This window comes from Platichthys flesus, chromosome 3 (assembly GCF_949316205.1).
Source record: "Platichthys flesus chromosome 3, fPlaFle2.1, whole genome shotgun sequence".
Lineage (NCBI taxonomy): Eukaryota > Metazoa > Chordata > Actinopteri > Pleuronectiformes > Pleuronectidae > Platichthys > Platichthys flesus.
In genome coordinates this window covers 12,445,295-12,472,416 of record NC_084947.1, presented here as the reverse complement: position 1 = coordinate 12,472,416, position 27,122 = coordinate 12,445,295, and the positions used below count along the sequence as shown (strand labels likewise).

General features: G+C 43.0%; 1 protein-coding gene across 1 annotated transcript in view; it reads right to left on the bottom strand.

Moving 5' to 3' along the window:
• ank1a (ankyrin 1, erythrocytic a) overlaps window positions 1–27,122 on the bottom strand; it is an 80,306-nt gene that overhangs the window by 34,822 nt on the left and 18,362 nt on the right. Inside the window, exon 2 of the mRNA XM_062381935.1 lies at window positions 15,244–15,336. Within this exon, the coding sequence (XP_062237919.1) occupies window positions 15,244–15,336 (93 nt within the window). The remainder of the gene's footprint in view (window positions 1–15,243; window positions 15,337–27,122) is intronic.

The following is a 27,122-nucleotide window of genomic DNA, read 5'->3' as shown; positions in this document are numbered from 1 at the left end:
AGCTTCTGGTCACAGAGAATTGAGAAGCATGTCATTCTGCAGTATAACACAAACACACACACAAACTCACACACTTGAAGTTATGCACTGATAAGGTTTTGAATGACAAAACACTCTTTACAGATGGTGACTGCCACTCGTTTGATAGTTGTGTCTGTGTGCTTGTGTGTGTGTGTGTGTGTGTATAAGTCCATAAAGCATTATAAGGGGGACACAAATGAAAAAATACATATTTTCATAAGATTTGTATGTTCTGCAGTAGCCTATATTATTTGGGCTAAATGAATGTAGTCAATACAAAATATTCTATAGATACAATATATGAATAGGTTTTATGCTTCATTATTGACCATTTGACCTTTTTCACACTGTTAACTCGCTTGTGTTTGTCAAAGCTAAGTATGAATATTAAAGGGCACAAGCTATGCACACTGCAGCACATTGTTGCCTGGGATGTTTGCACACTCTGCCATGGGGAGACAAGGAAAACACCCATCATCAAAGCAGGAGCAAATACAGCCGACGCAGAGACACCCACAACTTCACATCTCATACATGCTCTCAGCATGGTGGCATGGTAACACCGCGCTGACCCCGACAGAGGCCCCTCTACAGGCGTCCCACCCCCCCTGCACTCAGACCACTGCAACCTGCTGCAGTTTACAAGACGGCTCTAATCCCCCAGAAAAGACTCCGGGCAGAGGTTGCTGGTTACAGCTGATTTTCTTCTCATCATGACGAGGCGTCCCCACCAGTCAAACCAGTTTTTGAGTGTGTTTGTGTGTGTGTGTGTGTGTGTGTGTGTGTGTGTGTGGGTGCTTGCGTCATTAAGTAAGTGTGGTGTGGTGAGATAAAGATGCAGGGGAACCACACCCTCACTAACCCAGACGTAAACAGGTGCAGAGCACACGGAACATACCAGTGGAAAAACCCATACAGAGCAGTGTAGAAATGTCCTGTGGTAACTGCTCTGCTGTCTTTTGTCGGACTCTGGTATGATTTAGATAAATGAGCCCCTCTCTGATTATTGCCATAGAGAGCTGACAAGCTTCAGGCTCTGGGGGCTGAGCATGAAACGGGCGAGCGCATTAATCTTACTGTTTGCAACAAAGGAAACTCAACACAATAACCTGTTAAGCAGCTACACGGTTAATAGTAGCAATATCACCACAGACTGTCCAACGATTTGCATGCAACTGTCCTCAGGGTGAGACAGCACCAGGCTCCCCCATCATGATGCGCTAACAATTACCAAGTAATGTTATCCCCCTCATGTCTTCACAGAAAACCCTCTCTTCTGAACTCTCCCTCTGTTTTCATCCTTATCTCAGTTTTCCTTTCCTGTTGCCTGCTTTCCCTTCTCCATCCCGTGTCTCTTCCCTTTCTCTCCCCCCCCCTCGCCTGCCTCCTCTGCTGGTGCTGCAGCAGAGAGAATGACGTCACCCCCTCGCTGGTGGACTGCAGTGTTTGAAAACTCAATGTGTACATACAGCGCGTGACGAGGGACGTCTGAGATCCAAGCCCCGGCCACGAGGATCATCTGCAACGTAAAGCTATACCCGAGAGATCATTATTGTCACCAGAGGGTCGATTGCGTGTTGTGAATGAAACCAGATTGAATGTGTGTGTGCTTGTGTGTTAAGGGGGAAGCGAGTGATACTGGATCGCAGGAACCAGACTGACTATCTTAAAACAGCGTCTGTGATTGAACCGTAAAGATCCGGATTAGAGGACAAGCTGATCTATGTCCACTGTGAGACTGAAAATGGATGTTAGGCCTTCTGTTTGCTATCTCTCCATCTGTATGAAATATTATGTAAAAGTGAAAAATGTACAGCGCAGTAAGAAAACATTCTGTTAAATGTCTGTATGAGTTGCAAGTAGACACATTTCAGTTGGGACCTACTGTTTTAACGTGTCCCTACAGTCTAGACAGGTAACATCTGAGTCTAAATCTGCAGGTCTACTTCCAATAGACGATGCAATCGAGACACAAAGCCTGGAGCTCTGCCACCACATGTCGATGAAGGAATCTCTCAGCCAAAGACCAGGGCGGTGTTTCTGGGATATAGATTTACGTTCTGCTTCAGAGAATCTCAGTGTTTCTATTAAAATTAACACAAATCCGCAAAACACAGAATCTCTCTCTCGCTCTCTCTCTGACACACACACGCCCATGTACACACACGTGGTGTTGCAGACGTAACACCAGGTGCAAATCATAAATACTTTAAGTGCCACCACAGCTCTTTGTGCAGCCGACACAAAGGTGAAAGTAAGGTGCGTATACGTGTGTTCAGCATGTCACAAATCCTGCTTTCCTTGCAAAAATGTCCTGAACTTAAAATAACAGTAAAAGAGAAAATGCACAACCCTCTGCCTGCTGTTGTTCTCTCCTAAACCTTATGTACTAATGTGTTGATTTGATTTTATAGACATTTTAGGGGAACACCTAACAACGGATATGGAAATTTTCCTGCAGAGTGCTTAAACAGCTATTTCATCACCCATTTGTGCTGACTTGCATTTACTCTGGAAATTGATTTTCTGCTTCTCTGTCCTATTTTTTTTTTCTTTCTTGGGCCTCCATTACAGCATGCATCTCTGCGGCTCTTTGAAGAGGCAGAGTGAGCTCGGGCTGTTGCCGGATACGGAGATGTGGTAAGTGTAGAGTCGGTCCGACTGAGACCCGTGGGACTGCTCAACCCTGGACACATTTACAGGAAGCGAGCGAGCGGGGCCACTGGGATGAAACTGTTACATTCCCTCTACTAAACACTATCTGTATGTAAATCAGCCTGTCCATGCCACCATTAGTCCGTCTGCCTCTCTTCCCTGTATGAAGCATCCTATTTTTACTATTTACTTTCTCACACTCCTGGCCTCCCCCTCTGTATCCCACTGTTTGTCCCTGCCATACTCATTGTCTCTTTATATCTGGCCCTGCTGCAGCCTCTGCGCCTGTAGATGAGATTGTCATGGTTACTGTGATCTCTTGTGGGGATGACAAAGAGGGTGAAAGCCATAAGGTGGCGATAGTTTGAAACCTATGGAGCATGGGACCAACAAATTGTAAACATGCTGTTTTACTGCACAACAGTATAGTCATGCAGACTAAAAGCAGTTGTGGGGTCATAGAGAATAAATAAGAATATACCTTTTGTCCAAAATAATGGACTGTTCTTAAATCTGTAAAACTAATGTCTAGCTCTGAAATAAGTAAGTTTTACACACACACACACAGACAGACAGAGAGAGAGCGAGAGAGAGAGAAAGCAACGACATGCTTCAGAATGCTATAGCATCTTTGCTTAAATGCTTCTTTATCACATTTTAAAGACATCAGAACTAATCATTTGACTGCTATAGAGGCTCACTACTTTTTGAGTTTATGAATTTGTTCATTCAATAAGTTTATAAAATATGGTCTATTGTAAATGTCACCACTTTACATTAAAACTAAAAGTAGTTGAAATTAGTGCCACCTACCCCGTTTAAAGCATTAGTGAAAGTAAAACAGGGCTGATACTGACATTAATCTGACCATCTCATTAAGAATTTTAAGATTTAACTTTAAATTCATTCCAAGACTTGGTTTCAAGACACTTCCCCTTAGGGTTAGGGTCTTCTGATGCATGAAAATACTGATGGCATAAAAAAATCTATAAAATGCTATAAAAAGCAAGAAATTAAGAGTTTTGAATAAAGTCTTCTGCTGGTATATGGTATTGCTGGTACTGTAGTTCATCAGCACACTGCTTCATTATAAACAACATTTCTACGAGTTGCATTGACACAAAACGGCCTCAATCAAAGGCGTCTTCCATCACCTCAGGTAAACTCCCGTTGATTTAAAATTAGCTCATGTTCAAATCCACATAGCGGGGCCTTGTGATCGTGTGCCTCTGTTGCCATTACTGGTTAAGTAGATTAAGAAGTCTATAGTCTTTGGTGAAGCCACGCTGAAAAGCATCTCATTAATTGACCCGCTAATCAGTTTACTGACCTCTGGTTTACTTACCACAGCTAATCCTGGTTGACATGGTACAATCTGAACGTCAAACAGTGGAATGAATAAAGTCAAAAACAAGATTAAGGAGGAAACAGGACACGATACACACCCACACACACACAACACTAATCTTGGACGTGCACACATCACAACTTTCAGAGATACTCTCAAAGAAATTGAGCTCCCTCCCTGTGGGAGACTCCGACTGAAGAGTTCCATCAAGTTTATGTTCTTTTTGAGTTTTTTATGCGCCATAAATGTTTGTGTTTTTTTAAATAGTACGTTAGTCTGCATAAGAAAGTGACACATCACTTTTGTATTAAGCAGGAGCAATGTTTGAGTCCATGACCTGCATCTCTTTTTTCCTGTCTTTCATTTATCTTTGCCAGTGTCAGTCTGAGAAATGACGGTAAATTCAGAACAGGTAGTCTCTAAACCAGTGGACGTGAGGGGACGAAAAGCAAGAGTACTACTTGGTAAACAGATGGCAAACAGAGAGACACACGGAATAAGAAAAAAGAGAAATATCAATACATTCATGTCCGAGAGAGAAAGCAAGTGATGGAAGTCTTGGTTCATCACTGTCTGATGTGGTAGAGACAGGAAGCACTTGCAGGTGCTTTACATCAGAAAAAAATGCAACCATGGATTTTTTTTCACACTTTAACAAAAAATTAAGAAGAGTGATGAAGAAGCTCATTGGTAGAGAAAGGTATATGATAAGAGAGAGAGAGAGAGAAAGTGAAAAGGGAAAGAATGAGAGTGTAGAGGGAGGAAGGTGAAGAGGAGACGGACAGCAGGAGAACGGCAGAGTTTGTGGTACTCACTCCGAAAGTGACGGTCTTGACTGGCATGCCTGTCGGCCCTCCACTCTCGCTTTCTTACGCTTTCTGTCTCTCTCAAACACACAGCTGTCTTTTCTGTTGCCCCCTGCGAGTGCTGCATGCGGTTCCGGGCACGCAGACCCCCCGTCCAACGTAAACAACACACACATGCACACACGCCCAGACACACACACTTGAGTAAGCATGGTGGGTGGAGAGACCGGGGAGGGTGGGGGTGGAGGGGCCCATGGGTTTATCTCTGGAGGAATGCTGTCTGTATCTAAAGACACACATTTCACACACAGCCAAAAACAAATGGGTGCCCCACACTCGCCTCACCGGTTTCCTGCCAACATCCCGGTTACTTTTTTCCGTTTTCCCTGGTCCTTAGTCCTCCTTCTCCATCTTTCTTTCCTTCCATTCTCCACCACACTCTCCACCTCATCTGTCCTCTTCACGTTTTGTTACACCCCAACACTCTGTGTCACCCCAACTTTATCCCTCCTTTCTCCCGTCCCTTCTTCCCCCACTTGTCACACCCGTCTCTGCATCCCCTGTATGTTTTTGTGACACTCACACAATCATTTTTTTCTTCACGGACCAGGCAATACCAGAATAACCCAGAGTTACTGTGGAGAATGGGTTTGTGTTTTTTGAGTGGGTCTGTTTCGGTCTGTGAGGTGACTTACAGTGACAAAGCGCCTGGTGGAGGGGGTGGGGGCGGGTGGGGGGGCTGCCACTGCCCCGTGACAATGGGCCAGACACGCAGGGCGGGGGGAGAACGGAGGGGCCAGCCTCTGAAAAGGCCCTGCCTCTTTTAATAAAGCGTCCATCCCCGGTTGAAAAGGCCTCCTTTTCTCTACCTCTCCCCTCCTCTCTCCCTCTCCTGGCTAAATGCTGGGAAAAGCACATCGATGCCAAAACCATGCAGAGAGATAAATGCTCGTTGGGGAGGGGGAGGAGGGGAGGTGGGTGGAAAGGAGGCTACGCACTACTTAGTGCCATTGGACCGTGACCTGGGCAAAAACATCACGTGGGACATCTCTCCTGTCCACAGCATTGAGTTTGGACAGTGATGAGAGCTCCGCTGCCAAAGAATGTGAGGCATGGGTTTCCAGGCACTAATGTCCATGAAGACATGACAAATTATCCCGCTGTCCTCTGCGGTGAGGGACTGCATGTCTGCCCCTGTGACATGAACCTCCTCTGGCTCAGCCTTCTTCTCGACTCCTCTGAGGAGAACTTATCAGGTCCCAAATGATAAGACCTTCTTGAGGTGTGGCACAATCGAGTGAGCTTTTCTCTGGAGGTCTGACTCAAAGTCCTCCTCCAATCCGAAATGTGTAACTTCAGCACGATGACGCAAATGTACTGTTGGGCTCTAAAATGTTGTTTTCACATCCATCTGTAGAAGGAGGGAGATTTCCCCAAGGTTTCTATACGCTCACCTTGGATCTGGGTTTGCACAGGCATGAGTGTGCGACAACAAATATTTGGGGGATCTGGTCTGATCTGGAGGCTTCAATGCAAAACAGTTTTGTAGTGAAAGACAATCTTGGCTGGGTAGGGATATGTGTCAAGAGTCAAGTCCACATTAGCACATTGAAGAGGTTTATTCTTGTTGTTTTCCCTGTGTTCAGACTCTTTATTCAGTTTGTCTGAGGCTAAGTTAAGAGTTTGGCAACTATACTAAAGAAGATACTTGTCAGAACACAGCACTGAAACACAATTTGTAGATAGATAAAGCATGAAATTGATACTATTAGACTTTGGAATAAACTCTTAAAGTGTCAACAACCCGAATGACTTCAGACACTGGAATCCATTGGTGTACAGAATCTTGGACTGTGTATAATGTTAGTTTGTTAGGAAGGGCTCTTTTTAAGGTGAGTTTAGACAGGAGGGATGATAAAAACAAGCAAGAAGTGCAAACACAAAGCTAACCTTTATACTTTTGAGATTATTCTTTTTCTGTAATCCCTAATTGAAGATGTTTCACGTGAGAGGAGTAGATGACGTTTTAAGAAATGTTTAGGTGACTAATTGCACATTTTTAAGGTAAAAATATCAAGCATAATATATCTTTCACAGAAAAACATGTGTGAAAAACCATTATAAGTCAGTGAACTGAAATCTGTTGGCATGAATAAAGAAACCAGGGTTGCACATGATGCAGACTGGCTGCTCACAGCATCATCACAGTACCTCAGCTGTAGCTCAGTGCCAGCATGGAGTCTAATATATTCTCTTGAATAGACGGGAGTCTCACTGTCAGTCTGTGGCCCAGTGTTGTTTCGAGTCATTATAAAGTGCAGGCCACACTCCTGTCTTTTTGTAACAGGGTTGATTTAGTTTTGGTACAGACGTGCCCTCTGCACCCGGTGTCGAGCCCCTCTTGTTGGCAGGATAAAGGGCTCCAGCTTTCCACGTGTGCCGCTTGTGGCGGTTTATTGCCCATGTCCTGATGGTGGTGGTGGCAGGGGGAGGGATCAACATAAACACTGACAGTCTGTCGGCTGTCTTTCTTCAACCTGTCACATTCTTTGTCCTCCTCTGGCCTCTATTCTCTTTGCCTCTAACACGCTCGCGTGATGCCTTACACTGCACAGATGAGGCAGTTATAAATTTAAGGGTTAAAGCATCAAAAATCAAAAGGGACATCTGGGCGGCACAGATGAAAATCACTCGTCCAGGGAGGAATGCATTAACCTTTTTGTGCCATTCATCTTGCTGGTTAACATCCTCAGTGCCAGGTGAAATTAAGTGGCTAAGGACATGTGAATGGCAGGAATACAATAATCTACAGACTCTCCAAGCCAACAGAGGGAATGGGAAACAGGCAGAGCAGGGAACATAATGCACATGGAACTGGATTTGATTCATTTGGACAAAAAAGCTGTAAAATGTCCAGTGTATTGTGTAAACAGATGTATTAACAACCCATTTAAAGATGCAGGTTCATAATGCAGAAAACCGGTGTAGGATTATTTAATTTGGAACAAAATTTTCTGTACAATATTCCTAGTATTGAATTGATGTTTCTAAATGTGAGATTGGCCAAATGGCCATCTAGTGGCAGTGGGATACTCTGCAGTTTTAGCCTGCAGCAGCTGCCATGGGGCGTATGGGCTGGGCCGGACTGATTACTGCAGCCCTGGCACAAAACTCCCTCTCTCTCTTTCTCGCACACACACACACACACGCACGTGAACAGTCAGATGTACAGTTTTTAAAGCTGCTGGTGGTAAAACTCCATTCACTTTGCATACAGTTTACATATCACACGTCAGAGAACTGCTTCTCAGCCACTTACAGTATATCAGCATCATACGGTATATTAAGCAGAGTCAACAAAAGCACATGCGCCTCAGCGTGACAAAGGCAGACTGACCTGTGGATGACAAAAACAGGGAGTTAGAAATGCTCGGACGAGGGAGAAGCGCTGAAAAGATGAATGCAATAGAGGAGAATGACAGCGGCAATATGTCTGTGCAGGGTCAGGCTCCCATTCATCTTCATAAGTGGGAGAGGTAGAGATGGGGAAACACAGAGTGAAGATGTGCAAGATTGGAGGAGAGAGAGAGATCTATCGGATTTGTATGTCTCTATCATTTAAAACAAAGGCTCGGACCAACTGGGCTTGAATCAACGTCAGACAGGATCCGAGCAGCCAGACCATAATTCGATCAGCCTGGTTAATATACGCAGAGCTGAAGTTTTCAGACTCCATTCAGACTTCATTTACTGTCCTCATACTATGAGTTTCAACCTGCCACTGACCGCATGACTCCGTTAACCTGGACAGATATTCTACTAGAAGTGACTCAAGAACCTCAACTGTACCTTTTCCTTTGAGGGATCATCTCTAAGACACCTGACACTTTTTGGTCTCTATCAATAGTGTTGATGCTTTCAAGCAAAAAAATGGAAAGATGAGGTTAACAACCCTCAATCAAAAAGTTGCAGTAAACATTAAAAGCAAATCTAAAATTGTAACAGAGAGGAGCCGCTCATGATATAAATATAAAGTATATAAATATTAAGGCCCCCGTCTATTGTAAAGAAAACAACCATTTGGACAAGTTAGGTTATTACACACTATTATTATCCTACACACTAGGATTATTTTATATTCACAATTTATTCCAATAGATCCCTTTCACTTAAATCTTAAACACTGGACCCATCGTCACCCACAGTCCTTTCTGCACCACATGTTTACAGTGCAGCTGCTTTTGAGTCTGTCAGCTAACTGTGTGATCACTTGTATGGTGACAGTGGTATTTCCAAACATTGGTGTGGACGTCACCAGCCTCATTTCTCACCATGGACAAGGGAGATAAACAAGCTGGGGAGGAAGAGATGAAAGAGAAGATGGATGGAAAGAGCAGGAGGTGCATGGCTCAGCAGAGAGAGAAGGGTGGACGTTCTGGGCGCAGTGGTGAATGATAATAAATACATGGGAGCTTTATGGGTGTGTGTATGCCACAGTGGATGTGTGTGTGTGTGTGCGGCATTTTCTTCCCCAGCCTTGTCGACAGTATGATGGCAGCTTCATCAGCACTGTTTAGCTGAGTCAGATTCTGATCTCTCTCTCTCTCTCTCTCTCTCTCTCTCTCTCTCACACAAGCACACCATCACAATGTTATCTGCAGCAAAGAGGCAGCCATTCAGACTAGGGTGTACGGAAACCTCTTAATTAACAAATACATATTTGATGCATCTACCATGCTGCTCTCCACTTGAACAGTTACTATTTGTTGCCTTGGGGGCCAGAAGCAGAGCTGCCTGCTGAATCTGAGATTGACTCGTTAATAAATACTGAATATATGCAATTAAGTGATCAACCAGGGCGAGGGAAGTCAAAAGCAAGATGATAAAACTGATGCCAAATAATCAACCGCCTCTATTCCACTGCTGCCTTGCACAGACCCACAGATTCAAACACACGCTCACAAATGCACACTCATGCACGCATCAACACGCACACATCCAAGCCTCTACGGTGCAATACATGCAGATGCATAACACACATTCACTCATGGTCAACACACTGATATGCAGCCCACAGCAACCTTCCATATGCAGGCATCCAGTTGAGGCAGCCGTATACCCAAACTGAACAAGCAAGTCCGACCATGTGGCCGAGTTAATGTTTGAAGTTTGCTGTTTAGGACACATGATGCTGCTGTGAGAAGCTGGTCATCAAAGAGAGCCAGGGGGCTAAAGTTATGAATGTTGGACACTGGAAATAGCAATCAAAGATTTAATTATACATTGTTTACAAATTCCAACTTTTGTAACATCTAAACAATGTTTTCTTTAACAGAGACCTCTTTTGGTGACACTAACTCTATCTTCACATAAGCCCTGGTTGCGATGCATCATACACTGTATATAAAGATGGGCGACATGGCCGCTGTCAAAAGTAAAGCCGAATGATTGGTGGTTTATTAGAAGGACTCTTAATCAACGCTTTATCCTCCAATCATATCTCCACATGATATCATTGGTCCAAGATGGGAGCGTACGCATCTCTGATTTTGTCCATCTTTATATACAGTATATGGGCTTAAACAACTTACAATTACTTTTTTCAGGGCCACACCACCATACACCAGTATTAATCAACATAACCCTTTTGTTTGAGGTTTAATGGTGTTAGACTGTAAGACAATACAATACTTAAAGGTCCTTTGTCAATAATCTATTCAAAACATACAAATGTGACAATGTGGCAGGTACAGGGAGCAAAGATACTTCATGTTCCTGTTCTGTGCTGAACATGAAGGTTTTACTAGAGAATGTTTTTCACACAGATTCTCAGTCTGTTCCACAAAGCAGATTCTTCCTGGTCATTGTTAGAGTTTCTTTTAGACGCTTCTATCTCGATCCACCTCGCCAGTCAGTCGGGTCTTCATCACTGCTAATAAAGACGGTGTGGGAGCAGGAATGTGGATAATATTCCACAGAATTTGGATCTGCACCTACTTCACACTCCTGACCAACCTGCAGCTTTCAGACTTTCCGACCAGCACTTCTTTTGGAGTATACAGTACATTCACCCATGTCATGCACTCTGCGCATTCACCTTAAACACATGCACATGCACGCATGCATGCACAGTTTTGGTCAGTTTCTCTCTCGCTCTCTTTGATCACACAAAAACTGATAACTAAAATGCAATGGAAGTGTAAAAACAAATGGTGTGTTTAAAGATTAATCAATGTAAAGCTGTCATGTTTTCTCGTCTACAAGTTTAAAATGTCGGTAAACCAACATAAGTCGTGAATGACCTGAAGTCAAAGCTGAGTTCAATTTTTTTTTAAATAATATTAGAAATGTGAAATAAAATGATGAGTAATGTGAAGAAAAAAGAAGGTATAACCTGATACTAGGAAAGTGAGAAAGTCTGGACATGGCTTCCATTAATCCTGAGCTAGCAGCGCCACAGTAACTGGAGCATCGTCATGTTGATTTGCGACAATACAAATACATTTTATTACAAATACATTTTCTCATCTCTAAATCCTAAAGTCAGTTGTTTGGATGTTGCTGTTGAGTTTGACCTTGCAATATTCATACGACGTTTTTTCATATGACAAAAGCCGCACTCTCATTTGTGCTTGAGGTTGGAGGTAAAAATAAACATTTCCCTGAACTGTCATAACTATATTCACTCAGTTTTTCATCCCCTCCGACTTCTTGAGTTTGACATTTGCAACTTTAAACATAACTCTAATTATTTAGAAGTAAACCCAGCAAAGTAAGCAAGTGTTGTACTCAGTGGGTGTGGTCTACATTTATAAAGCCATTTAGGTTATAGTTACTCTGGATTGCTCCATTGAAAGTGTTCTTTGTAGGCCATATTGTTCCCTTGAGGCATCTCTTTTTTGCAAAAAGCCAGAAAACATCAGTTTCTTGTGGGTCAGCAAGACGAGGAGAATCCTGCTCTCCCGTCTTCCTCCTAAACTTGGTATCTGGCCAACTGAGACATTATTACACGACTTTTGCGGTGTTGAACAATGGCAGCGAAGCCCCCTTCAACCTTTAATCTGAATTCTGTGAAGCTGGTATCAATAACCCTGGGACAAAAATGAGAGTTACAATATCTGAATACGCCGTGGCCTTTCACATGTAAATTAAACTCTGCCCCCCTAGCCGAAACAAATTACAGCCAACTGCTGGTGGCTGGACATGAATGGGCTTCCTAATGTAGTCTGCATCTACAGTGGGCCGGGGAGCAGCTGGAGCAGACAAACTGAGACGGGGGAGAATTTATGTGACAGTGCAGAGTGTGACAGTTTGTTTTTTTTCATATTGAGACTGTACTGTGACGAATGGGGCTTGGCTCCCACAGCATCTGTCTCTGAGGACTCACTGAGGGGTAATTAGAGCTTTGGGATGATAAGGGATATTCACCAGGCCCACTGACTATTAATGGTGGCAAAGGGGACGGCGCCTTTACACAGACTTCTGACATCTCACAATTCTGGTACAGGAGGGGGTGGGGTAGGATGGGGCGCTAGATGAAGCGTTAGATTTTTGTGTAAATTAAAATCAGCCCCTCGGGGAGAGAGTCGTGGTTTGTGTGACCAGTTTAAGAGTTGGTGAGAGTTTCAATGGCTAAGATACTGAGTGGACAATCTAAATGTGTGTAGACTAAATCCCGTTCCTAAAGCTGAGAACGATAAAACTAAGCTGGCAGGAACTTATGGCGTATTACAATTTAGGTTTGTATTTACACAGCTTTAGTTGATATTCATTCATTGGCTAAGTGATCAGAAAAAGGTTGTAAACAAACTTCCTGGTCAGACACCTAAACAAAGGCTGTTGGAAAAATCATTACCTAAACTGTCTGTTAAAAACATAATTGTTTACAATAGGTTATACATTTAAGGTTGAAAAATTCAGGAAATAAACATTTGTTGACTAGTGATTGCTCACATTTAGTTTTCACTCGTTATTAACTTTACGGGTATAATCTTTGAAATGAAAGTTAATGGGGGATATTTTCTGTGGCTAAGCACTAGAACAAAGTGGAGTTTAAGGTTCACCAGTGGCACTGCACAGGACTTTGTTTATTAATCCAATCATACAGCCAACTTCCAACTGGTTACCGCCTGACTTATGGTAAGTGCTTTAGCTGTGAGTTGTAAACACAGTTTTGCTTTTTAGCGACACTACGAGCACTGTAATCTATGGCTTTACTTCCGTTTTAAAGAAAGGGTTGGGAATCCCTGAAAATCTAGCAAGGGCAGGCGACACATTTGAAACTCTGTAATCAATTCATCCCACCTCCTCCCATCCCATTGACCTTTCATGTTTGTTGGCTTTGTGTACCTAGTTTTTTACAATTTTGCTGAATTCTCAGATTTAAATAAGGTACAACGTTTTCTGTTAGAATAGTTAAAATGAAAACATCATAATGCACTGTTAGATGGCAGCACGGGGGCAGGGCATGATAAGGTTGAGAGGGATGAGGATTCAGTGTCAGTCTCTCGTAAACGCTAGTTAGAGAAGCAGACACCCTGTTGTCGGATCTGGATTATGCTGCTGTGGTTTTCCACTGCTGTGTTGGCTCAGGGCCAGTGAGGGGGATCGGGCTCTTCAGGACAATCTATCACTGCACCACTTTCCACCCCTCTGTCTCTGGACACATGCAAAGTGTGCATCTCTGCTCCCACCCAGCGATCGCCATTTTTCCTTCTGAAAATGACACAGGATCACCTTACTCTATCTACGACCTTAATGCTGACTTCCATGGACGTCTACTAGACTGGTTCTGCAGTTTTAAGGATTATATTTAAATTCCTGACTAATAAAGAAATGAAATCATCAATCATCGTTCATCCATTCACCCAAAAGGGAAAAAGAAAATCAGAACAAAAGAATACAATTGTCCAATGCACACAGCATCATGAGCATCACTGAGGGAAAGACGGTCCTCCATATCGTTGTGTGTGGCCAGTGGCAGTTTACATACTTATCCACTGCCTTCTATGTGTTCTATTCATTTAGTGTTCAACCCATCTTTTTAAAGTCATGTGTTCTTTTCCTCTTTGAAATATTTTACCAGAGTTTAACCCAATGATGCTCCGGAGCGATTGGGAGCAATATTGAGATCGGGAAAGTATGTTGAGGAATTTAACATAGGCGCAAAGGGGGAGCTAGGATCTGAGGGGACATCATCAGGGGCTCGAGTTGTCTGGAACAGGTTTCCCAGCAGTTTTATTGCAGCTTAGATGATCTCCCCTCCATCGAGCATCACTGGATTCAAGATCATCTGTTAGATAGAGGTGCAATAAAACCTTTGGCAAACGTATCCCCGACTGTTTCAACTGATAACACCAGAGGAAACACATGCACAGAACAAGACAAACACTGACACACACGACAAATACACAAAACAGCCACAATACACAACACTGCACACTTCAAAAGGGTCGGGCAAAGACGAAGCACCACCACAACATGTACAGCACTCCACTGGAAATCCACACAAACACAGACTGAGGCAAAGACACAACACAGACGGACACTCAAATCATACTTTGTGGTGAAGCCATGCAAGGACGGAGAGAGAGCATGCACACAAACACACCGATAACAACATAGAGGTCCCACCCCCAACCGACCCAACACACACACTTCTCACACAGTTTCACTTTCAATCACTTCCTCAAACAGTCAAACACCTTGATTTTGTCCTGAACACGAACACAGCGATACACGTGACACAAGCATATTCTATGAATCTGAAGAACCCACAGGAAAAATACTTGTACAACTACTATTAGTATTGTATATTATCACTACTATGAACCTGTGTTGCAAGAAATACTTGGTGAAGCAGGAAAAACGCAGACGTACTTGAAACTTGAAACTCGAGTCTATAAAAATGATGTCAAAGCTATATTTTGCCCGTGGACTCTTGCTGTGTAATATGCTGCTTGTCAACATTAAGTTCAGAGAAAATCACAGACACCGATATAGATGTGAATAAAGATACACATACAGACACTCATGTCATATAGAAATGTGTGGTACGCAAAACATAATCCACCAAATGAAGAAATTAAAATCAGCAAGTTAGTACGATACATCGAGCAGGGACGGGAACAAAGAAAAAGCTCCAGCCTGATCCCACGACACCTGACTGAGTCAGCTCACAGCACAACAGCAATACTAGAAAGTCAAAGGAACCAGAACTACGGTACCATAAGCAACACACAATGAAAACAAGAGATAAAGATAAAAACAACAACAGCAGAGCAACAACAGTAACACAAACTGTAGGTGACAGGTACAGGATGGTCATAAATACAGAAGATATATATATATATATATATACATATAGATGTATAGAAATAAGAAAAGCCAGATATACGTGTTGCAGATATTTACTTCATCATCAAAGTGCCATACTCCTTGGCCATCCGGCATCTCAGAGCTCACACTACTGTCCTGATCGATTAGCCAGCGATGCACGGCGTGGGCCTAAAAGGACATACGACATAAAGACAGAGCCCGGTTAATCGCAACAGTGAGAGACAGAGGGATGGAGAGACAGCACAGAGAGAGAGAGAGAGAACGAGCGTGAGGAGCGGTGGGGCAGGTAAAGAAAGAGGACAAACAGAAAACAATGGCAAGGAAATGAGAAGGTTCAAAGAGGAACAGGGTACACATTATTTTAGAGAAATAGGTAGAAAACAAGGTGGAAGAGGGAAGGAGAGGAGGAAGAGGAGCCATCCCACCCTGTCCCGTCCCACCCTGCTTTAAAAAACCCTCCCTCCCTCCCTCCTTCCCACCCTCCCCGAGAAATAAAGTCTCTCTCTCTGCAGGAAACGGGTCGGGTTAGGATGAATGGCATGAATGTGGGAGCAATGGTGGGGCATGAAACACCAGAGCATCACGCATACAGTGGCGGTCGCCTGGCGGCGCCACACTGATGGTGATGGAGGAAGATCTGTTGGAGGTGTGGATGGTTTGTGGCTCACGGATGAATCAGCCGTGTCTCTGTGGAGAGCCGCGACCTAGTGGATGGAGTCCTTCATGTCGCTTCGGTGCGAGTGGCATCCTGACACACGGTGTAGTGTACTTACCCACAACTGAAATGTGCAACCACATGGGTGCAGTACAAAACACGCGACACAATCACATCTTTAAGTCAATAACACAGACAGAAGAAAAACATACAGCGAGGCCACATCTGACTTCTGACCGAGAACCAATGTATGTGCTTCTGTATTCGGAAGTTTCAGTGCAAAGAAACGTAGGAATTTTCTTTATGACATATACAGTGAACAGAAGGACAGTGATGAATATACAAAAGGCACGAAAGGCAGCAGGACTTGTTGGAACAAAAAAAAAAAGACAACAAAAGTTTGTGAGAGCCAGAAAATGACCAGAGTACACGTATTTTTGCCAAGATCCGCGAATCACAGACAACACAACACACAGATTTCACCCTGCAGACAGATACACAGACAGACAGACAGACAGAGAGGCAGGCAGATCAAGTCTGCTTCGACACCCTCATCTGAGATTCAGATAAAGTATATACACAGCAGCCAACTCTGGTCCCAGTCACCCTGAACACACACGAGTGTGCCTACACACACAACCATCTGTTACTCTTTGACTGTTGTTGTGTCAGCACCAAAAAACGACTAAACACAGCTCCTTTTTGTGACACTCGCTGCCCCGCTGCGGCAGAAATACGTGTCAGATTTTGCACAGGGGTAAAAAAAATATAAAAAAATCACAGCATTAAAGGATTAATTACCCTGTCATGGCCGTGACTGGACTATTTACTATTACCTTACGCCATCAATTTCCGCTCTCGTGTTATATTTTTAAGATGCAGCGATGCGGGCTGTCAAACGTTCACACTGCAGAACAACATTTATTTCACGCTGAAGGACCATTTAGCACATGAGGGAAGGAGGGAGGGAGAAAACTGCAGATCGGCTTCTTCTTCTACACAAAACATCAGTAGAGAGTGTGAGGATATTTCCAAGCTTCAGCATCCCCACCCTTAGGGTCAGCTGATGAATAGCGACATACAGTCCAACCACATTTATTGGCTTCTTTAAACTTTATTCTAATGTAAACCAAATAAAAGTGTTAATTTCACACGTAATCCTAAGGCCTAACCTTAGAGAGAGAAAAGGGGCTTGTGGGTCCGGCGGTGTGGGTCGGCAAAGACAAATTTATTCGATGGTGAACACATTGCAGGGAAGTGGAGGACAACACACAGAAAGAGAGGGAGTCACCTCAAGGGTACAGTGAATCTGTTGGTGACAGCAGAGGCCGAAGCCTCTGTAAGAATGCCCGAAAATAGACAACGCAAGCAGAAGGGGGCGACTAAATGTAGAACCAGAAGGCACTGTATTGCATTTGATCCCTTTTTAAACTTTCTAAGCATAAATTTGCACTTTGTACGACCTTTATCTGTGAGAGGTATTTGTAGTAAAACTGTCTGTGCATGTGGCTGAGTGAGGAATGTGTGTGTCTGTGTCTGTGTGTGTGTGTCTGTGTGTGTGTGTGTGTGTATGTCTGTGAGTGTGTGCATGATTCACAGCAGCGTCAATCCCAAAAGAGTTTGTTGTGAGTTACAGAGCGTGTCAGCTTAAAAGAATAATTGGATTAAGTAGCAGACGGCTAGTGATGACAGGGAGAGAGGGATGAAGAGTTGGTGGAGGAGGAGGAGGAGGGGTGGAAGCAGGGTAAGGCAGAGGGGGAGAGAGGTGCTGATAAGGGGTAACAGGCCATGCTGTGTGGAGCCTCTGGGCAGTGAACAGACAAGCCGACAGAACTCGAACGGTTACGCTGTAGATTAGAGGGATAAGAGGATAACACTCGTCCTCTCTGGACAACTAACCGGCAGACTTTTGGCATCCGGGCACACTCTATGTCAAACTCCAAGACAAGGATAAGACAACCAGTATGAGACATGTACAGCAGAAAATAAAAAAAAGGCCACCTCATTTTGTCCCTGCTAGCTTTATGTGCTTTTAAACCTTCCTGATGGACTCCCGAGTACGGGGCCACATTGGAGGCCACATTTCAGTCAAGGAATGTGAAAGTAGGGGGACTGGGAGAGAGAAAGGAATGGTCAAGGAGTAACCCACTGAGAAAGTGGCACTGGTGAAACATCAAATTACAATTTCATGACGCTTTATTTGTAACAAGCATCATTTGTTCTATGTAGGATGACTTCAAGGGGACCAGAGAAATTGATCAAAGCAATAAAGTGCTTTTACTGGAAGAAACCAAAGCTAATTTTGTCAAACTAGAATGGAACTCAGTAAAGCACATGTAAAGTATCTCCACCAGGCCCAACTGCAAACACTCAAATATTAGATCCATCAATTATTATCTGTGAAATCAACAAAAATGTTGAATTAGCCCCTAGAAATATGAATGAACCCCCTAGATCCAGATCTGCACCAAAAGTCAAACACATTATTTTTCTTTTCCTTGATCAGTCACGACAAAGTGACTGATAAGGTTTTTAGTGGTGTATTCAAAGCCGGCCAATCACTGATTGTTAAAGTCAACACAATAATCACCGTTTAAAAAACAATACAACGACATAAAAACACTTGTCCGCATTAATAAGCCGTCCCTCAGTTAACCATTAAGAGACAAGTGTTTATTTACTACACAATGCGTACAGGTGCTTGTTATAGTGCCACCATCAAGCAGACGTCTGTAAACAGCTACAGAGTTAATCAGACGCGTTTGCTCATCGGTGATCAACTGCAAGACGACAGGCTAATAATATATCACATCACATGGCCAGACTCAACTCCCATTACCGCCCTGTTGTCTTATGCGTCCGTCAACGAGTGCAGTTTAGTCTACATGTTTTCTTACAGACTCAAATGAGGTCACTGTGACCTTAACCTTAGACCTTCAAATGTTATCAATTCATCTATGAGAATGTTTGTTCCTACTTTGAAAGGAATCCATAGAGGTGTCCCTTAGATGAGGTCATAGCGATCTTTGACCATTGACCACCAAAATCGAATCAGTTAATTTCCGAGTCCAACTTTACGTTTGTAACAACTTTGAAGAAACCATAAAAATAATAGGACAGACAGTCAAACCATAATAGGTCCGGCAACTGATGGCTCAGAGGCAATAAACCCACCGTAAGATGCACAACATGGTTCTTTACCAAGCAGATGTAAAACAAGTATTTAAATTATTTTAAATCCTCAACATAAAGAAAGTAAAAATGAGAAACTGTAAAAAGTTTTGTGAGGACAGAAAGAAACTGACAAATCCCAGTGGCCTGAATTAATACTCAAAGCATATTTTCAATTTGATAGTTAATGCTTATTGATCATCCATTTAAAAATGGCCCATATGTTGTCCGTGCTATTGACATTATGATTATCATTATTGTTATTTGTGGAATACCAATATATAATTGGTTGTGTGACTGGGTTTCACTAAACTGAGAAGCGGTGTGCACAGAGCTTTCATTAGAGTAAGTGCTCCACAGGGAGGGAGCGATGGACCTGCACTGTCTCCATAACTCACACTCGCTCTGTGAGAAACAATAAGGAACCGAGGAGCTGCGATACACAACAGACTGCAGCTTTAACAACCAAGCACCTCTCTCAATCAGTCCAGTTTATTTTAGTCCCGCAGTGCATCCACGTCTCCTTCCAGCTCCCTGTCCGTAATCATCAAGTGCAGCACAAACATCAAGTAATGACGCTCTGATGTCATGACTCAAACTAGGCCAATGCCTGGCTATTCTTTGTGAAAGGCTGACACAGTATATAAACTAAATGGACCTCTACTAAATTATTCAACTCCTGAGAGAGAGGAAAAAAATACACGGCAAGATAGAAACTTCACTAAGGTGCCGGGGCACAGAGAGACCGCTTCTTCAGATCCCACCCGATTCATCTGGTCAGCAGTTACGATTTCAACGTGAACGGGAGACATTCACTGAACGCGAGAGGGATGGAAAAAAGAAATGGCTAATCCTCAATTGAGAAGTAAAGAAAATTCTATAAGCAGTTCTCCCATTGTTTGTTAAATGCAATATTTATGTTTATATTTACAAATATTTAAAAGGTTGAGTTAGGTGGAATATTTTAAATCAACTGGCAGCAAATTCCTTTACTATCAAACTGTATCATTGTTTCAATTTAAAAATCTACTTGCCATATTGGCACTTGAACAATACACTTACGAATGCTGATAATGATGACAGAGAAATCCCATAACCCAACACAAGCAGGTGTAACTAAGTGCACATATAGACCAGGAGAGTAAAGAGACAACAGAGCAGAGATGAGGAGATCACAGCCTCTATAATAATACATGGCAGAGAGCTGCAAGCTCTGTGCCCAGGAGCAGCCAGCCCGAGCTCCGTCAGCAGAGTAGAGGTGGCACAGGTGGAGCCGCCAGCTGGGATGAAAGAGAAGGACGGTGCCACCTCCACCTATCACCTCTACAGCCTCCGTGTGTCTGCCTCTATCTGTCCAACTCCCCATCTGGGTTCACAGTCACTCTGTGGGAGCACGTGCAGCCACTGCAATCCATCCTTTACAAGAATACTTTGCATTCTCCTTTCATTCACTCTATGAAAACTCTGAAATACCTAAAAAAGGATGTATATCACATCACAATAAGGTTATAGTGACAAACCCACCCGACTTTAATCCTCTCTGCCCTATGAAAGGTTACAGCAACATTCAGCTGATTGTTTTTTTGGTTTTCTGCCTCACAATTTTCACGTTTTATATACTCTTACTTCTCTCACTATGTTTTAGCCACATTAGGAAGCTGTTTGCAGTCCAAAACTTCTTATAACACAAGGTTCGCCTATTTCCCAGCTCCAAACAGCATCAAGAGCAAGTTAGCAACAAGCATGTGAACAAAACTTTGCATTTGGCAGCTAAAGAGCCAGATCTCTCCACTCAGGAGATGGTAGAGAGCATTTGTCAAGTGGACATGAACATGCATAACGCGGTTATAATGATTAAGTTGCTTCAGATCTGTTTGGCTGTTAAGCACACTTGCTATCAAACTCATCATATAAGCTTTAAACTGTTAAAATATTGTGTCTGCTGCTTTGCAAGAGGCCTCTTAAAAACCCTCTTAATGCAGGTTTAAGCAAAATCCAGGTATGGTTTTACATTTATTTTGTATATTTAGGGTCTTCTGTGATTTAGACGTCTTTTCCATTCAAAGTTTTCAGTTTTCCAGCCAAGTAATTTTGCAGTAGAAAGATACACCATGACTTTATAGCATTAGACTTCACAATTGCTCTTTAGATTCCTCTACTAAACCTAACTCATTCCTCTCGCTCACTTTCGTTAGTTCATCTTCCTTTTTTTTGATAAGAGAAACAACACGGAAAAGACTAATGCACACAAAGTCAGACGAGTCAAATTAACATCCGAACAAAATAGACTCATTAGAAAAGAGGAGAGCATGTCGACCCTCAGCAGGATATTTGATTAACAAAACCACAAATTACAAACCTCCTGTATTTCAACAACAATAGATTACACAGGGGCCAATGGATTGAACTGTACTCTATCCCTTCCCTATTCCCATACTCTGCTCAGAGTCTGTGGAGGTCAGAGGTCATTAAAGCAGAAAGATTAACTTCGCGGCGCACAGAGGACACCCCACTTTGATGTTCACTGCAGTGCAGACAAAGCACAACCTCTTCTGGTCCTCCGCTCTGTTTGTAGCTTTCTTTCGTTTCAACTCAAGAAGCTTTTCAGAGGCTGCGTACAAGGTTCTACTGACAGAGGTGCACTTCATGCTTATATGGCTGCAGCAGGTAATCACAAGTCATTATCAGTTATTCTTGATTAATTAAAAATTAGATGAGATGAAACTGAGACAAACCAACAAAGGGATTTTTTTTTTATTAATTTAAATTAACTATGAAATTTCAGTGTTTACTGTATTTGGAGCTCTGTGAGGTTTAACTATAACACAACATGGAGCGAACAATGTTTTCGAGAACCCCTGGGACTTGTAACGTTTGGAGTAAAGCTCTGTATAATAAAGACGAGATGAATAGAAAGAGAAGGCATATAAATGAACAGTATAGGGGAGAGGGAAGCCAGTTGAAATTTCTTTATGTGTTTTATCAATGACATTTAGCTGTAGCCCCTGCCCCTCCCTCCGGTTTTTCTCGCTTTTCCATTGAAAGGCGTTACTCTTCCACACCAGACTATTTTTATCCAACATTGCATTACCATAATAAAACACATGCATGAAAAAAAGATAAACTCAAAGAGACAGCACAGCCAAGAACCTGGATTTGAGAGGCTTATTTTCATCTTTCTTTCTTGTCTCCTATTCTTTTATGTTGCTCTTTTCTTTTCGCTCAGAGAAATGGAAAGAGACATGCCCTTTCTTTCAGCCCCTGCCTCATTATGGTGCTTTTCAGGTCGGCGCCTTTGTATGGGGCCAGCCCTGAGCTGTGCACGGGCATAACAGAGCAGCCGGTGGATTACCCACACCCGCGTCAACACTCACGACAGAGCCACCAACCAGTCCAGCCATCGACCCTGCCAAGTGTAGCATGAGCGTTACATGCTTTAATAAGTGTAGCCAAAGAGCCATGCCAGGACTAAACCAACAGGAACAGCTGCTGTGCTGCAAATATCAGCACACACAATACATCTAGGTCTTTAAACCAGGGCACTGCTATCATAGCACTGGACAAAATATGATGCTGCCCACTGATAATCAGCATGCAGTGCGTAGTCTAGCCACAGAGCATCATGTCTCAAAACCGAACGCCAATAAGATTAGACGTTCAGAAGTGATACAACTAATTGTTTTGACATAGAAAAGCCTGAGGTCATCGTCTGCTTGGGAAACAAAAACGCAACATGTAGTGTCGCTGCTTAACATTAGACCTGTAGTAAAATAAGCCTTCAAACAATGCATGTTGGTACAAAAGGTCTGCATGTATTCAGAGGTATGAGAAATTGTTCTGACAAACGCGGGACAAACATCTGGTGGAGATTGTACAAGTTTACATTTATTATTCTTTAAAATACAACGGTTAAAGGGGGGGGGGGGGGTGGGGAGGGGGTTCAGGAGTTATAATTGGGCCTCGAGCGAATTAAAGTCGCTTATTACCGCAGTATACAACATACAATATTTACAAAGTATGTATGCGCTAATTACTTTAGCCCCATTGAGTAATGTGTTCAACAGGCTGCAGCAGCGAGTTTCTATCGTCCCGTATCACATTACGCGATTGTAAGGTTTAATTTATTACTACATTATCACTAGTATTAATCTAGTATGCATGAGTGTAATGTTCATGTGTGCACAACTGTATAAAATGTGTGTGTCTGCGCCCAGCAGTTGGCAGAACAACGCTGCAGGTTCTGGTGGTCATCCATTAGAGCTGCATCCTCACGTTCTCCAGCTCCCTCCTGGGAGAGAAAGACTGATGCCACCTCTCTCACTGCTTCCTGTAGTGCCCATTAAAATACCTATATGTGCTGTGGTAGGAAATTGGTCCTCCAATCTCACCTGTATGCAGTCGTTTAAATGCTCTCACACAAACACGTGCGCACCCACACACACACACACACGTCGGGGAAAGTTTAATACTCGAGTTGGTTCAAATTTAAAGTATAAAGTGTATTAGAACGCCTGAAGTAGTGTGATCCACGATCCAGTAGAAGGCGGCCACTGTCAGCACGACATATTATTTAAAGCCCTCTTGACCAGCAAAGTAAGTCAGAAATGGTATTTTGCAACAAAATGGAGGACATTGGACGGGTCGGGGGAAATTCAAATATATTCTTCTCGTCAAAGTAGCTCCTGAATTTCACGCCCTTGTGTCAGCTTTGTAAAGGGTATGGAGGGAGTAGCCTTGTTGGCTGTAATAACGTCACAAGCACAGACTTAAGATCCTGTAGTATACCTCTATTTTACTATGATGTCAGGAAACAATTTAAATGAGACACCAGACTGATTACTTCTTGGCACAAAATCACCAAATGCTCACACGTATTGAACGTACATCAGGCAGATACCATTAAGTTATTACCATAGTGACAGAGGTCTTTCTGACTCCACACCCACATGTATTTTATTTTCACACGTAACCTCTTCGGCTGCAACCAACACTGACGCATCACAACAATATTCATATGCGTATGAGCGTTGGAGTTAATGTACCTGAAGTGAACCCTAACCTAGTTACTGTGGCATTTTTAAGAGGCAGTCCCTTTCTCACTGCAGTGCCATTATGTGGATGGGCAATAAAATAAATGGCTGCTGCACAGCTATTAAGAGAAAAACGCCCTTGATCCTTGATTAGATTCACAGCAGAGATATTGAAACTGAAGGGTAATATTCTCAGGAGGTGAAGACAGCAGCCAGTGAGCTGTGCGGGTGCGACGGGGAGGAGAGAGGCGGTTCCATCGCACATTTATTTCTTTAGGCAGAGAAAAGCCACGACACCTGCTCTGAGAAACGATGATGAGCGGGGGGAAATTACATCTGAAGATCATTAGTGTACAAGCTTGGTGTGAAGTAATTAACGTTAGCGTTTTATTAACTAGAGCTACAGTGGATTCAAAGTAAGCTGATGACTTACCTGAATAAATACAGAATCTGGATATGATTGTTATCAGAAAGTATTGAGGACAAAAGAGGGCAGCAGACTATTAAGAAAACATATATAAAGTGCTATTTATAGCAGGGGCCAGGAAAGGGGTAAAATCTGCTGTCGCTGATGTTCAGATGGATTCCTTGATTCCTTGATTCCTTCCCTCCTGTTGTTGCTGACTCAGTCCCCAAGAGACTCCCCCATCCAGCCCTGTGTGTGTGCGCCGGAGTATACACTGTTAGGTACTCGTTTTTTTTTTTTTTACATAATTTCTACTGGATCAACAATTAGAAAGGACATTTACACATTCACCATTACCCATCTTTTCCACAGTATTGACACACAGTTGGTGAAAATCCATTACAAGCCTATACACCTCTCTTTCACTTGCCCGCAGTATTGACAAACACAGCACTGACACTCAATCTCACACACAAAGGTTTGCACAACTATCCTTATTAGGACTTTTTGAACAGACTTAAGTAAACCTTATCCCTAGTCTTAACCGTGACCTTATACTATAGTCACTATTCACATCTCACCAATAATATTAACCAGGTGCTAAGAAATAATTTTTAGGACCAGGCTTTAGTCCCCATGAGGCTTGGTCCTAACATGATTAGTATTTATGCTGGAAAAGGTCCTTAGGAGGCAACACACAGACACACACAGACACACACAGACACACACAGTGTTGTTCAAAAGCCATTTTCTGCACGTTCATGAAGAGGGCACATTGAGTTCCTTCCTGCAGCTCTTCCCTTATTCAGTAGTCAGCACTTACGGCACGTGGCTTAAACCTACACCCATGTGCACTACAGGACGGCAGCTAAGATAAACACGTTCGCGAACACGTTCTATCTCTCACATACACACTCACACACCCCGGCCATGCCTATACATACACCTCTGCATTAATTCCCTTCTGCACATGCCTTTACATATGACCTACACACACAACCCCACATAGAGGGGTCTAGGTAAAGAGAGGTGTACTCTCTCATGCACAGTCATACAAAGCAGCCAAGCTGAATGCATCTAAAAATAGTACCCCACCCTGGCACCCCCACTGCCATCATTATTCCTTTCATCGTCCTTATCGGCAGCGTGGGCTCATTCAGTTGGTGGACAGTCAAGCCGCTTTCATGGAGCTTTCCTCACCTCCTCATAGACATTGAACCCCCCCCCCTTTCAATTCTTGTCCTCCATCTCTCCTCTCTGAAATTGCCATCTCGAATCCCTAGGTCCCTTCCTCCCCCCTTTTTTGCTCTCTGCTTAGTGGGAAGCACCGATGAGTGACACCCACTGTGTGGCGAGAGAGAGAGAGAGAGAGAGAGAGAGAGAGAGAGAGAGAGAGAGAGAGAAAGAGGACCCACTGATAAAGATGACAACTAACAGCAGATGAAACTAGATGAAACAAGATGAAAAATGAGATGCAGGGATGAGATGATGAAACAACAAAAGGAAGAAAAGAAGTTAGAGGTGAATCCCCACAGTGCTCATCTGTAACACGCTGCAGTTGAAACCCGTAATAATAAGGTCTGCATCACTACAGTATGCCATCTGTAAATCCTGCTATTGGCAGCAACCTTAATCAGAACACTTATGTCCATCATCGATTAAAGTGCTCATTGATTTCTTACTTTAACACTTAATCTTTGAGTCAGAGATTAATCATATAGGGACATTCGTTAGTTTAGACTCAAGCACATTCTGATTATTTCCAGAAAGGACAAGGAAAAACAGCAAATTATCACCACTGAGAAGCCAAAACAATGTCATCAAGCCATCAAGAGGCAAGGTACATCGACAGGTCACAATTATATCTCCAGAGCCATTTTTCAGCCATGAACACCAGCAAATGTCTGGGTCCTGACTTTCTTTTGCCTTTGCAGTGTGTTCACAGCATGTCCTGAGCATTCAGGTGAGAGGTAGCGTCTGGGTAGAGTGAGCAGGAGGCAACACATCGACTACACATTAAAATGTTGTAATCCAGGTCAACTACATGTGACACCTCTTTTAAATCCTGAGATATTAGTTTTCTCAGATTTGTGTCCCTGGGGGTTAGAAATCCACACACTTGGTCACTGTGAATTCCTCAAGTTCTAAACATTTTACTCAGGGCTGGCAAGAAAAAAACTGGACAATGTCCGGAACAAGTTATATTTGTGTTCTCACATGCAGCCGCTCTGGAATATTTCAGGATCCCATCGACGGTTAGAACAAGAAACCTTCTTGCTGTGAGGAAACAGTGCTAACCACAGTAGCAACGTGCCGCCCGGAGCAGTAATGTCAGTTGACTAAGGCATTAATGGATGAATCCTTCTAGCTCTACACCTGAAAACGAAGCACAACGGCCACACAGAGACTTGATAGTCCTAAAATTAACACAGGACTTTTTCTTTAAAAAAAGTGAGATCTATAGTTTGTTAAACACAGGTTATAATGACAACATATTATAAACACGAACCTACACAGGAGCAAGGAAAATAAGTTTTAGTGACTTTATAATATCCAGCAGTATGACACCCTGCTGGCTCTAAAAGTGAATGGGCTCTTAGAGTAGGCTGGTAAACCCTAATCATGAAAAATGAACTGACAAAAAAATAATAGGCTGTTTTTGCCCTTTGAGCAAGTTTACTTCAACAAAAAA